General features: G+C 36.1%; 1 protein-coding gene across 8 annotated transcripts in view; it reads right to left on the bottom strand.

Moving 5' to 3' along the window:
* DGKD (diacylglycerol kinase delta) overlaps positions 1 to 14483 on the bottom strand; it is a 91715-nt gene that overhangs the window by 23291 nt on the left and 53941 nt on the right. For 7 of the 8 annotated variants that reach the window (XM_063306909.1, XM_063306904.1, XM_063306903.1 and 4 more), the window contains 12 exons: positions 14156 to 14260; positions 10553 to 10685; positions 10035 to 10141; positions 7941 to 8066; positions 6913 to 7015; positions 6312 to 6474; positions 4653 to 4761; positions 3418 to 3557; positions 2242 to 2326; positions 1580 to 1674; positions 1391 to 1490; positions 929 to 1202 (listed from right to left, as the gene is read on the bottom strand). In XM_063306909.1, the coding sequence (XP_063162979.1) occupies positions 929 to 1202; positions 1391 to 1490; positions 1580 to 1674; positions 2242 to 2326; positions 3418 to 3557; positions 4653 to 4761; positions 6312 to 6474; positions 6913 to 7015; positions 7941 to 8066; positions 10035 to 10141; positions 10553 to 10685; positions 14156 to 14260 (1540 nt within the window). Of the gene's footprint in view, positions 1 to 928; positions 1203 to 1390; positions 1491 to 1579; positions 1675 to 2241; positions 2327 to 3417; positions 3558 to 4652; positions 4762 to 6311; positions 6475 to 6912; positions 7016 to 7940; positions 8067 to 8320; positions 8397 to 10034; positions 10142 to 10552; positions 10686 to 14155; positions 14261 to 14483 lie in introns of those variants that run through there. The other variant, XM_063306910.1, reaches the window with a different exon arrangement.

Below are 14483 nucleotides of genomic sequence, written 5' to 3'. Positions count from 1 at the left end.
AATTAAAAATTAATAAATCACCAGGTCCAAATGCCACATTACCAAGAACTCTAATGTTAGTAATTAATTATTGATGGCATTTGGTTCTAGGGGAAAGCATTACTGCAGAGCTTAAAATGGATCCTAAAAGTGAATCTATTTACTATTGCTTCTACTTACATAGTTTCAATGTTATTGTTATCACTCATTAGTTACTGAACTTATTACTATAGTGGTTTTTTAAAAAAATATTGTTTATATATTGTGCCATTATATATTGGAAACTGCTTTGGATAATCTTTAAAAAGCAGTAAGTAATTTTAAATAAATAAAAGATGAACATACTGAATCTTCTAACAACAGAAAAAGCCTTTAAAACCAGTGCCCATACCAGGGGGCAGGAAAGGAACTTATTCAGCATTTTTAAAGTTAAGAATCGAGGTGAAAGCCTGGAAATTATTGCTTAGTATCTATTTAGGTTGAATCATGAAAAACATAATTCAATTAAAATTATTAAGCATACAGATCTATCTTTTGCAAACTGATACCCTCTACATATATTGGAACTATATCTCCCATCATTCTCAGCAAACTTACAGCCGTTTTTGCTGAGAATTATGTAAATTATTTTCTGAAGATACGGAGGGCACCTTGTTCACAAAGGCGAAACAAAACTTGGTAAAAGCAAGTTAGCATGGCTTTTATAGAGGGAATTCTTGCCTTGTCAGAACTTCTGGAGGTCCTTGAGAGTCAGTAAATATGAAGACAGGGTGATTTGGTCTACACTGGACATTGTCACATCAGATGGAGTCCATATTTTCTATGAAAGTCATTCCTTGCTTTGGAATAATGTAATCAGACTATTTTAAGAACACAGCACTTAAATCCCAATTCTATGTAAAGACAATACAGAAAGATATTTCCTCTCAGGCAGTGCCTGAATGTTTACCTTTTTCTGCATGCTCAATAATTTGACGAATGGCTTTTTTTAGACTGTTGGCTCTCAACATTAGCTGTTCACGTGGTCTAAATATCTGAGGACGAGCAATGCATGATGACCCTGCTGAGAGCTCACTAGAAGTATCACAAGCAATACCACAACCATCACCATCTTCTGTTTCTTCTGCAATGGTGGGGGGTGGGTTCGGCAAAGATGATGAAGCTTGAGATTCTTCATTCAATGTCTTCAGAAGTGAGTCCAGCTTCTCTTTCAAAACAGAGCACTACAAGTAGAAAGGAAAAATGTTGATAGTGATTGTGTAGCATGGGAGAGAGGGAGAGGGAGAGGGAGAGGGAGAGGGAGAGGGAGAGAGGGAGAGAGGGAGAGGGAGGGAGGGAGAGGGAGGGAGGGAGGGAGGGAGAGAGGGAGAGAGAGAGAGAGAGAGAAACTGAAATGTCTTTTTCCAAATACCTTTCTGGCCATGACTTCTGACTCCTCTGAACTTTCTGGTGCTCTTTCATATGCTTTCCCTACTCGAGCTACAAAATCTTTCACAGTCTCACAGAGCACCCTAAAGAAGGCAGAAGAAATAAGCAATAATTACCTGTTCTCTCTCACAACATCTAGCTTCTATATGTGAGTTTCCTTCTTAGTACTTACTTGGCTGATGAGATGACCACTGAATGTTGGTCAGATGTCAAGATTTTGGATAAATGAGCAGCCACAGAGTCTTCATAGAAGAGAATCTGCTGTACCTTGTGAAATCAGACATAGAAAATTATATTATTTCTGCCAGTATTGCAAAGCACAAAGTCAGAACTAATTCATACATGCTGTATTTTGGCTCCCCATAAAGATGGAGAAACGTTTTCAATTTATTCTACAGGAAATATTATATAAGATCGCACAACTTGATTGAAAAGTGTCTTTTCTAATGGGGGGCAGAGTTCAAATATTTTAAAATAAATAAATGTTACAGCATATTTGGCAAGGGAAATTATTGCAGTAAAACAAGAATGGGGAACATGTGGGCCTCTAGATGTTGGCTATACTGGGATTTGACAATTTTGGAATTCAACAACTGAAAGGTCTAACTTTACCTTCTCCTACTTTAAACTTCAGGTCTCCAGTCAATGATTTTGTTTGAACCTCTCTGAATATTTTTCACCTACATAAAGCGCCATAACCCTCTTTAGTGCTCCAAAGATTATATGTTTTAGTGCTCTTTCATATTATCTGAATTTTACTTTATTTAGCTATCACCTCAGTTTTCTAGCTTAACATTCTTCCTTTATACTTCCTTCTGTTTAATAACTACCTACCTCAGAACTTTCACTAAATTCTTCAATAACTGTAGAAGCTGATGTTTGACGAGGGAGTTTTGTTTCATATACCATAATGCTCCATCTAGTAAAACAGATTTATTATACCAATTACTACAAATCAGATTCTGTATACTATTAAAAATGAATAGCAGACACAGCTCATTTTGATCTTTTATTGATTCAGATGCAAAATGTGTGAGTTCAGGGCCAGTAAGCATGGATATTCACAGGCACACATATGTATACATACATACATACATACATAGCATACACATACACACATGTATTATATACATACAGAATGGGCATTAAAGTTCATCTCTTCTACATCCAGTAAAAATGGTCTTAAATTAGTAGAAAAAGATGACAGTAATGTTTAACCAAAGCAATTCCTGCTATGCTTAAGAAATTCTGAATATACAAGAAGAGATGTTAATCATAATTACAAGAGTACTGACTGCTACAGAAATCAGAAAGTTTTACAGAATACCAGACTAAAAACTTCCCAAGTTAATGCTTTCCAGTTTAACATTTAATGCATAATTATTAAGTAGCATATGACTAATATTTCTACAGAGCAAGACACATATCCTGATAAAACAATTTTCAGACTTTACTATTCTGAACATTACCATTTATAATACAGAAGTAAACCAGATATGTTTAGTTTCATAATGTATATTAAAATTATAAATCAAACAAGTCAGAATAATGTTATCTTCCTTAAAAATATCCCTTTCAGTATTAAAGTTGTACACATTTTGCCAATATGTAAAAGGCAGGGATATACTTTCTTAGCTTGGAATACAAAGCTTTTACTGAAGTCAAAATTACTTAAACATCTCAACCATTTTCAGGAATGCAGAATGGCACATTATAGCAATGCAACTGATCCTCCTAGATAACCAAGTTTTGTTAAAAGACTTGTAAAATTTAAGGCATTTAAACATAATGCATATATACTGACAATGAGGAAAGTAGACACCATCAGAGTAATAGAGGGCATTCAAGCTCACATATATAAAATTGTACCTCTAGGCAGTTTATATCAATTTATGTAAAAGGATGTTCTTACATAACTGAAGTCTTCCAGAGGCTGATCTTTCTTGGTGTTAAGTTCAGATTCAGAGTAAAAGCTAGGGGCACTGGATAGCATTATATAATGACACTTACCTATCAAGCATTTTGGTACTGGCCCTTTCCAGCTTTTCCAATATTTGAGGGAGTTGGGTATCGTCGTCACAAGCAGATCCCCAGCCTAGCACACGTGCAAGGTCATTGCCTGTACCTAAAGGCAAGACCCCCAACTGGCACTACACAGAGGAAAGGAAAAATAAAAACAAAGCATAACCAAAAGAGCTTCACTGCCACCAATCACAAAAGAGAGACACTGAAGAGACTCATTCTAATTTCTTTAATGGAGAAAGATACAAGAAATAAAATTACATGATAAAGAGATTAGTTGTGTCATTCATATTATATACACACTTTTTCATCTTTTCCCTTTTAATTTCTTTCTGCCAACTGGAGCTTCCTCAGTGAATACCTGATCTGTGCCCTCTCTTTACTCACATGGTATTTATTAAAACATTTTTCTGCATCATTCTCTTAAAAGAATTGCTCAAGGGGGCTTATTTGAAGTCTTTTTCATCATCCCTTCTAATCCTTACTGTAATTTTTGGAATGTGTATGAGTGCATTATTGCATAACTTTTATTTTAAAAGTTTTCAGAGTATCTAAAGTTTTTGCTTTCCTTTTCCATGGGCCTGGCAACAACCAAAACAAACCTGCTATTTCTTAATAGGGACTGAGGGGAGGAAACTAATTTTAATCACAGATGTTATTAACAGTGCCTTTAATCACTGGTGAAAGTCCAACATTTTAGTTTCACTGTTATGATGCTGTTGCCATTTTAATACAATAAAGAATTAATTAGCAGTATTTTCCAAGAAAATAGCCATTTCAAGACTTAAGACTTCACTAAGTGAAATACCAGCCCAGGAATCACTTCAAATGCTCCAGGAAGTAATTCCATGTGGCAGGCTGTTTATATACAGCTATTTAACACCATGGGACTTTCCAATTTTATCATGAAAGTGCAATTAAAGGGTTGGGAATTGCAATGATCTAAAAAATTCCTTATGGTGACCAACTCTATATAAATTGCTAGTTATGTAGAACAGTACCTCTGAACTTTCAAGGATTTATGATTTTATCGATGTCCACACAAATTAACAAACAAATTGCTGCAACCCAAATTAAACCTGGAAATCCCATATTTGCCTTATAATCTCTCAAGTTCAGACACTTCATTATTTTTCACAAAATTGTGGCATGAACGATGTTTGCCCTTTGGGGGGATTTATCTTTTCCATATATGGGTAAATACTCTGGGGTTAAAAAGGCACCTGTTTATGGAGACTGAGGCTATCAATTTCAGAGAGAACCCATCCAACGCTTCCATCCCCACCACACACCAGAATTCGGAAAGTGTCGAATTTCTGAAATAAACGTAAACTGCACAGGGAAAAAAATTACTATTAAACATATTATTCAAATTTGAGAGTGCTAGGAATGAAAATCCATTGTATGCATTTTCTGCACAGGAATAATACAAGACATTTATTGGATTTTTAATTAATCTGAATAAGTTCTGAGTTATAGAATCATCTAATGAATACAGATTAGAGTTTTATTACTAGAACATTTGTTTATTAAGCAGATACATCTTCTCAGAAAAAAAACATAGCTTTGTGCATTTCAACATACAAATGACTTTATGGAGTCTTGCAAAGGAGAGCATATTATTTTTATATTAGATGTGAATAGAACAAATACATACTGGACAATTGCTCAGTGAACGACCACTTGCTTTGCATGCAGAAAATGTTAGGTTAAAGACCCTTGGTGGCAAATTATACAGTACTGGGCTAGATAAACCAATAATCTGATATGATATAAAACAGCTTCCTAAATTTGAAATCATTCTTATTTATTCAAAAACATTATTAAATACCAATTAGAACAATCTGATATAAGGAAATGACAACAGTTCTGAGAAAACTGCCTTTAGATCTAATCCATACCTATTTATAAAATATACTCACCAAAATAACTTAAGAGAGAATGGCAAAGGAATGTTTCTTAAGAACAAATTTTGATATATGAAGGTATAGCTCAATAGGAATGTGCACAAAACAGGAAATGTATTTTGTTCTGAGCCTGAAATAATCACATTGCATTTAGAAGTTCAGTCAAACCATTTTAGGTGGACTGTGATTTGGCACAAGTACCTTGGAAAATTTTGGCTGCGCCAGGTTTCAGCCAATAAAAAATCTGGAAGGTTCCTATGACAGAATAGGGCAATGCTGTTGCACCTTACCCTCTCTCTTCTCCTGCACCGTCCCTTCCCAATCTTCACTGCTTATTCTTAGCTGGCACCAATGCCCTTGACTTCTGGCCTATCTACTCGTCCCCCTCAATTTCCCAGCAAGCTCTTTTTCTCATCTCTTCTGAACTGTGTGCCATCACCCAACAGTCCAATCTTTTTTCTGCTCCTCCCCTCCTGAAACGCTTTTGTCTGTAACATGGGTCCATACCCAGATCAAACATGTGAGCTTCAGCTGTATGCCCAGACCAAAAGCACATGTTTCTAACTGTTCCAAATTGGTTATTCTGAGCACAGGATGGTTCATGCACCAACATTTTGCACATCTCTTCAATCAATAGAGCTATGATAAGCACTTCGTCTGTGTCTCCTGTGTCTGCAACAGATCAAATATGCATACCCTTTTCCACACAGTTTTTGTCAGAGCAGACACTAGGTTCCTTTCAATTCCTATCTCCCCATGCAAATAAATCACACACATCTTCTATGATACTTACACTATGTTACAAAAACACATGTTTTCTCTGTCTGGGCTAATATATCAAGTGAACCAGTGCAAAAGATAAACTGCTATTTTAAATTACAGTAATATAACAATTCTGTACGTTTTCCTACAAGATAAGAATGGATCATTTTCAGAAGCAGAGTAAGTTTAAGCATTTCTTTACAATTTGCCTACCCAAGATGAGGTCCTCCATTCATGAGATCAAAGACTTGTGCAGGATTTAACAGCTGTTTGAATCTTCGTAGGAACTTTACACCCTGATTGTCTCCACTTTTTGAGTTGACAAAGACCAATAAAGGGCTTGTACAAGAAGGGGGACAAGTGGCTTTCCAGAAACCTAAGTGGGGATAAAGCATAATTGAGGAGGATTAATGGTTAAACATTTACAGAGGATTAATTATAATTACAATTCTAATGATTGTTTTAATACATTAACCATTATGGCCTCACCTAAAAGATAAAGCAAATTGACTTCAAAAATTATTTTAGAACTAATCAGTTTGAAATACAAGAGTATAAAATACAGATCAGATCTGCAATAAAATGTTGCGGTGCAAATTTTTTAAGGTTCCAGATAGCCAGATATACTCTTCTTCAGAATATTCTATTCATTTCCCTTCCCATCACCAGGTGCTCCAGTTATTCCATCCAAACGTTGTGCAGCATGCCATGGCCAATAAATATCTTCAGTCATCATTGGATAGTTTTTGATCCCCACTCTCACTTTTCCCCTAACTTTGACAACAACACTGACAAACAGTAGCTAATGACTTACCATCTGAATCAATGCTGTTGAGAGCTGTGGGAGGGATGACAGATACTTTACAAAGGCCAAGGGGGCATTTTGTTGGTAACAGGTCTCTGCATGAGGTATGTACCTGTAACAATGAAATCACACCCACTAAATTTTCTAGACCCTGGTTTGATTAGGTTCTTTGCTTTAATTTGGGTCTTTGAAAGACACAAATAAACTGATATAACAGGAAATAAATAATGTGAGTAATTTCAAGAATTTGTAGAGAAGCATCTACCTGCTTAATTAAAATACAGAATACTTAGAAGGATATAGCAAACTCTTTTCAGCTTTATTTTTATCTTTTTCTATGAAATAAAGCTGTAAATAACTGTAGAGCATTAAAACTAGACAGTCAACAGTTTTATTAAAGTACTATATTCCTTTCTGACTTTTCACATGCTTTTCTAATATTTTCCCCACAGAGTAACACAGACATAAAATATCAAGAAATTCATTATGTTTAGGATCTGCACTGAGGATACAGTGATGTATCCAACATTGTTCTGTATTAGTGTATTTGACCATTAAGATAGGCCTTGCCAAAACACAAGACAGCCTACTAAGAGAAGGCCGTAGTTAAGTTTCAAACTCCAAATTTGAAATTATTCCATATATATTTATACTGTTTTTAAATGGGTTTTTTCTTGTCACAAGGCATTTGTAAGCAAGCCAACCATTTATCAAATCTCCTGTTCAATGTAAATTCTTGGTGCTAACATTATAGCAGCTTGCCACTTAGTAAAATATTTCTACATATGACAGAATTAATGTATTTCTCCTGGCTATCAGATTGCTCCACATTTTATTATGAATGGCCATTTTCTCAAGACTTAGAAGAATTATATTTGGTAAAAATAAACTTGAAATGCTTCCTCCACTTATGAGAATACACCTGTTATGCATAGCAAAGGAGAGCAGAATTGCTCAACAATTTTATTTATTTATATTTCAAATTTTGTCACCGCCCATCTCCCTCAAAAGAGGGACACTGCACCACGATTACTCACCATGGCTTTGCACCAAAGACAACGCCAGTCTTGCAAGCGTAGGACACTGCCACATGTTTTATCACACACTGTGCATTTGGCACTCACAGGTAGGTTTCCTTCCAGCCACTGGTGTGGCATTGAAATCTGTTCAACCAGAATTTTTTTTAACAAGACTGATTTAAGAGCCATTATAATATAAACAGATACTTCTTCTTCGCATGCTGAACACACACATTCCTTGTTTTATACCACTTTCAACAGTAGCACATGTTCATGTAATTTAGCATCAAGATCTGCCTTCTTAAATGCCTAAAGCAGCCCTGATGGATTAGATCAAGAATCTAGGATAGCAGTGGATGTCTCCAGGCAGATTTTCACAAGTTCAACTGTCAGCTTACCAGTTCATGTCATAGGGTCCCAAGAAAAATGAATAGTCAACTGCACTTTCCTTCTTTCCTGAGATTTCTCTTATGCTGCCGCTTAGAGAAAATGAGAAACAAGGTAGTCCTCCACTGCTTAACATATTCAAACTCTAGTGCAACTTACAGAAATATCTGCCTCTCTCTCAAACTCCCTAAACCAGGGGTCTCACAAATAAGGCAGGTTTGTACTTGTGCTGAGGTCTGAAGAAGGTAGGAAGCAGCAGAGATTTGACTCTCTTCTTTACAGCAGGGTCAATCAGAGAAATGCCTGCTTCTGCACCACACCTTACGTATCTACCGTAGGCTGAAAGAACACATGGGATCTTTTTTCAATCGCACTACTGCTAGGAGTAACTATGGTTTATTTTTTAGTCACAGCTGAATGAAAAAAGATCTCGCCTCTTCTTCAAGGCTTATTGAATACCACAGGGCTTGGAAAGAGCCAGGCATAGTATTTTTCAAATGTCTGATTGGCATAAGAACGCCCTTTTATTACTTAGAAATTAGGGAAACCTTCACGACCCATTGGGGGTCTCACCATGCTGAATAATATTTTTCCAATATAATTGTTCAAGCATGTCAGTTTATCCTTATTAACCACATAAATGACTGATGTAAATAATTAATTCAATTTGTTCACATTTTTCCCATCCACACTTCAGTAATTGTTTTGCATCCTATCCTCTAGAGGTCTAATGTGATTATTTATTTATTTATTATTTATTTATTAAATTTATATCACCGCCCATCTCCCCCAATGGGGGACTCTGGGTGGTTTACAATAAGTAGCATTAAAACATAGCCAGATAAAAATTACATTAAAATAAACATTAGTTACCTGTTTGTCATTTAATAGTGTTTTTGTTCAGGCTTTTCAAACTTGCTTGGTCAATAATTTTTGTATGAGTTATTTTTCAGTTATATGTGTTTTACTGAAAGTTCTGTTCTGTTTCATTTACCTCATTTTACATTTGTTTTTATAGCTATCTTGATTCTGCTTGTTAATTTGCACTTTTTCTAATCTGTGGTACACGTATTTTAGCTTTTATTTAAATTACTTCAACATACTAACAGGCTATTTTGAAACTATTATAGAAAGTAAATTCTTTACTTACTGTTTAATTAATTTGTTTAGTTTCCTTTTAATCAGTATCCCAATAAGAGGGGAGAATGAGATCCTCTAAAAACAGTATACTTGACTTAAAACCAATTTTCCATTATTTATCCTTTCACTTTACAGAACTATAAAGAAAGTTCTTGAGCTCCCTCATTCGATCAGGAGCACTATTTAGAACTAAGCAAGGGATCGTTTTCTCTCTCTCTCTCTGGTTCTATAATTAGTTATTTTATATGGAAATCAGAATATACAAGATAATTAAAGGCACCCATTATTACAAGTTTTCCTTTGATTGTTTGTTTGATATATTTCCTCCATCTTAAGATCACCAAATTTTTCTAATCTCAGGAGCAACTGTTATTTTTAAACAAACAGCATAGTTTCCCGAACCAGCTGAAGTGGGAGCAGCATAGAAATATTAGAAATAAATAAATAAATGTCCCTGTGCTCCAGAAAAAGTTATAGATGTCCCTCACTGAAACCTCCATAGTGTCTTAACAGAAGAAGCCACTTAATTCAGTGTTCTTTCGATATTCTTGGTAAAATTCAACCTTTGAAAAATATTTTACATACCCCATCTTCATCTTCAATGATATCCTTCCCAATGGATGCCAGCGTTGTCCATTTGCAGTTATTAGTTGCCCGGACAGCACACCTCTTATGGGCTTTAAATTTGCATACTAACAAAAAAAAAGGGGGGGGCAAGTACATAATGAATTGAGTTGTGAGAAATTGTATTTTCCATCTTTTCTACTCCTCATTTTTGGTGTCTATAGTTTTTGTTTGCTTTTGTTTTGGGGGGGTTTCTTACTGATTGGCTGCATCGGGAATTCATAAACTGGAAGCACATACAGAATCAAAGCCTAACAGGCTTCGTTCTGTACTGGGCTAACTTGGCTGTAGTATTACTTTTATTTTTTGTGAGTTTTGTGAGTTCCATTTGTCAAATACCAAGATATGAAATGAAACACTTCACTTTATTCTATTAAAACTCTTTTGATTATTATTTAACTAATGCAGACTGGTTTTGATATGTCATTGCAAGCCCATGATTTCATGTGCCAAGCAAGATATTGTAAGGAAATGTTTACCTTCACAGGAGAGTCCATGAGATGTGACCCCAGATAATGCCTCTCGACACACATTGCAGTATGTTGGGCGTGCATGTGAACAAGCATACCAGTTATGCATTCCTGAAAAATGGTCCATGCTGTACTGGGTAGACTGCAAATGAATTAAAGAAAAAAACCTAAGATGGCTTAAAAATAAATGTAACATAAAATAAAATGAATATTATATTTTTATGAATCAAGATTTGTGCCAATATAGAGTATATTAACTACAGAAAAATTGAGGAATAAGAATGCTATTCCGTAGGTCAAATAAGGAAAAAATGGTAAATAAACTAAAAAGTACAGTGGGGATAAAATGGATCCTTCCAACCTATACATTATAAAGATTAATGAGAGAGCAAGAAATGGCCACCAGCAATAATTTTTAATTAGAATACTAGAGCATAATCTTTGAATTTGGCTTGACTGATAAACTGCAACACTAGCCACTAGAAACAAGAGGCTGTTGAAACTTAAAGAACTTCTCTATGGGAACTAATAGTCAATGTTTTCATTTAATCACAGTTGGAAGGGAGCAACCCATTTAGCAGAGCACTGTGTTGTAGGATAAGATTACATATCCACTAGTTTGAACATTTCCTGTAGCTTGTTGATAATTTATTGTACTGTAATCCTTAAAGCTACTGGGAAATAGTAATTGCTTAACAGGATCATGTAATTTTTTTTCAAATTAATTATTAAAAACAAAAATATGCTGCAAAGGTAGATGAAATATATTTCACATTCATAGTTTTCTAAATGTACCTCAGTTTTACAGAAGGAAATGTCAAAAGACAACAAATACAAAATATCTTCTCTCAGATTTTAAAGCACAATTACTATTTTAAAAGAACCAAACTGTAGTACTTGGGAGGACACACCTGGGACCATCTGATATCATGGAGAAGTCTACCTGAGGAGGTCCTTTCTGGACCACACCACAACTTTCTACTGATATAGTTACCCTACCAGAAGCATTCCATTACCAGCAAGGGAAAACAAAATATATTTTAAAGGCATGTTGAGTTTGATCAGAAAAGACTAGAGATCTGGATCCAAAGCACCCCCATGCCCCAGAGATATTCTCAAAATGAATAGAAAACTGAAACAATCTTGGAACTGGTGTTGCTATTTATTCTCTCACTTAAAGCAGTGTGCATTACAATTTAAAAAAAGGAAAAACCTGCAACATGGCTTGAAAACCATTTCCTGAGAGAAGGCAAAGGAAAATGTGTACAGGGCTTAGAAAGGGACAATTGTTCCACCATGGTTTCTCCTTACCCTGCCACTATAGGTGTGAGGGTTGTTGTTGGCAAGGCAGGAAACAATCCTGGTACCAGACAGGACCACTGTGTAATCACAGGTCAGGTGCAAACAGCCAGGCAGCATGAGAAACACATTCCAACACATTCATTAAAAAGGCTGGTATAAAGAAGCCTAGGATTTAAACATTGAGGCATTTAGGGGATCTGCACTGCTCCATGCTTTTAAGTTTTTACAAATTGTTAAAGATCTGGCTGTTCTCCCAGGCTTTTGGTTAGGATGGTGATTGAGCCCCTTTGGTTTGTGGTTCTGTCTTCCAGTCAGCTGTATTGTCTTTCTTTGATATATGTTATTTTCTCTTAATTTTTTTAATTGTAAGCCGCCCAGAGCCCTTGAGGAGACAGGCAGCCTTGAAACTGCATGAATGAATGAATGAATGAATGAATGAATGAATGAATGAATGAATATACACTGCATATATAGAACCAGATTCACAATCTTCTGGAAGCTGTTCTTCATCTTATTTAGGCTGCTTATATCTGCAACAAAGATTCTTTTCTAGTCAAGTCCTTCAATTCCTGTGGCTTCATCAAGTTCAAGAGAGGATTATTGCTGGCAAACCCAGTGACAACAGAATTGTTAAACGTGACTCTTAGTTACATATTTATGTATTGGTTGGTTTCTGTATATTTATTTTAACTTTATATTTTTGTGTTGTATGATTTCTTTTGATAAAAATATATATTAATAGCTCATTTCTGGATTCACCTCAGAGAGCTATTAATATAGTAACGTCTTCTACTTATACAATCTACTAATCTTAATATAGAAGCTTATTTTATGTATGCATGTATGTATATATATGTTGTTGTTTATTCGTTTAGTCGCTTCTGACTCTTCGTGACTTCATGGACCAGCCCACGCCAGAGCTTCCTGTCGGTCAACACCCCCAGCTCCCCCAGGGATGAGTCCGTCACCTCTCGAATATCATCCATCCATCTTGCCCTTGGTCGGCCCCTCTTCCTTTTGCCCTCCACTCTCCCTAGCATCAGCATCTTCTCCAGGGTGTCCTGTCTTCTCATTATGTGACCAAAGTATTTCAGTTTGGCCTTTAATATCATTCCCTCAAGTGAGCAGTCTGGCTTAATTTCCTGGAGGATGGACTGGTTTGATCTTCTTGCAGTCCAAGGCACCCTCAGAATTTTCCTCCAACACCACAGTTCAAAAGCATCGATCTTCCTTCTCTCAGCCTTCCTTATGGTCCAGCTCTCGCAGCCATATGTTACTACGGGGAACACCATTGCTTTAACTATGCGGACCTTTGTTGTCAGTGGGATGTCTCTGCTCTTAACTATTTTATTGAGATTTGTCATTGCTCTTCTCCCAAGGATTAAGCGTCTTCTAATTTCCTGACTGCAGTCAGCATCTGCAGTAATCTTTGCACCTAGGAATACAAAGTCTTTCACTGCTTCTACATTTTCTCCCTCTATTTGCCAGTTATCAATCAAGCTGGTTGCCATAATCTTGGTTTTTTTGAGGTTTAGCTGCAAGCCAGCTTTTGTATATATATGTATATATATAGTATTAATATATTAACAAGTCTTCTACTTATACAATCATACAAAGAGATGGTTTCCAAAATAAAGGTAAACACTTTTGGTTACTAATTTCTTAACAAAACTATGCTTAATTATAGCCTAGTTTTTTGTTGATATTCTTGCTAAATCAAAGATGGTTATGTAGCCCAGAGGGACTTAACCCGCTTTCTGCATGTGGCCCCTACCACCTGATTTGCAGCTATGTCCACTCTGGGGACATAATGCCCCACTATCCCTTTTGCAGCTGCCAGAAAGGGACAAAAAGCTAGTGAGCCTCCATGCTGAAAAAGATAATTTACAATCTTAACACCAGATGAACAATCAAACAGTACATTATACCTTAATCAAGGAGCTATTAACTCAATCAACCAAGCAGCAAACAAGAGCCCAATCAAGGAACTCCCAAAGAGAAAACAACACCTCCACCAACACGAGTAGGACAAACCACGGTATATAAACAGAGAGCAAGGCCCACTCCCTCTTTGCACTGAAGATGTTGCCTAGTCTGGCAATGAAACGTCTGCAAGAAAACAACAAGGCTCAGAGAGCACCAAGGACTCCACAGTTCAACCCTGAGCTACAAATATTTGCTTCGATTGATAAATGACGACTGACCTTAAAGAATACTGAATCATAACTGAAGAAACATACAGCATACAAGAATAAGAAGCAGTAAATATCCTGGTGGTCCGTAATGTAAGAAATGGATCTATATTTTTACCTCAAAATGTTCACGATTCTGTACAGTTTTTAGTGCGGCAATCCAGTCTTCCATTTCTTTTCTGTTGTCAGCACATAAGATGAGTTTCCGACATGGAGTAATAACCTGTAAGGTAAGAAAATTGTGTCCAAAAGCCAGAGATACTAGAAGAGAAGGGAAACAATGAAGACCTGCCTTATTAGGGTTTCAGTTTCCAAAAGAGCAGACTACTTCATCAGAGGTAGAAGAGAGAGGAAGTATGTTATAGAGCAATTACACTTCTTATATTGTTTATGGGAAGCTATCCAGAGTGACTCTGGGCAAATGTGTCAGTGCAACATATAACCAT

Source organism: Candoia aspera, chromosome 6 (genome assembly GCF_035149785.1).
Source record: "Candoia aspera isolate rCanAsp1 chromosome 6, rCanAsp1.hap2, whole genome shotgun sequence".
NCBI lineage: Eukaryota > Metazoa > Chordata > Lepidosauria > Squamata > Boidae > Candoia > Candoia aspera.
This window is presented reverse-complemented; position numbering and strand designations above follow the sequence as displayed.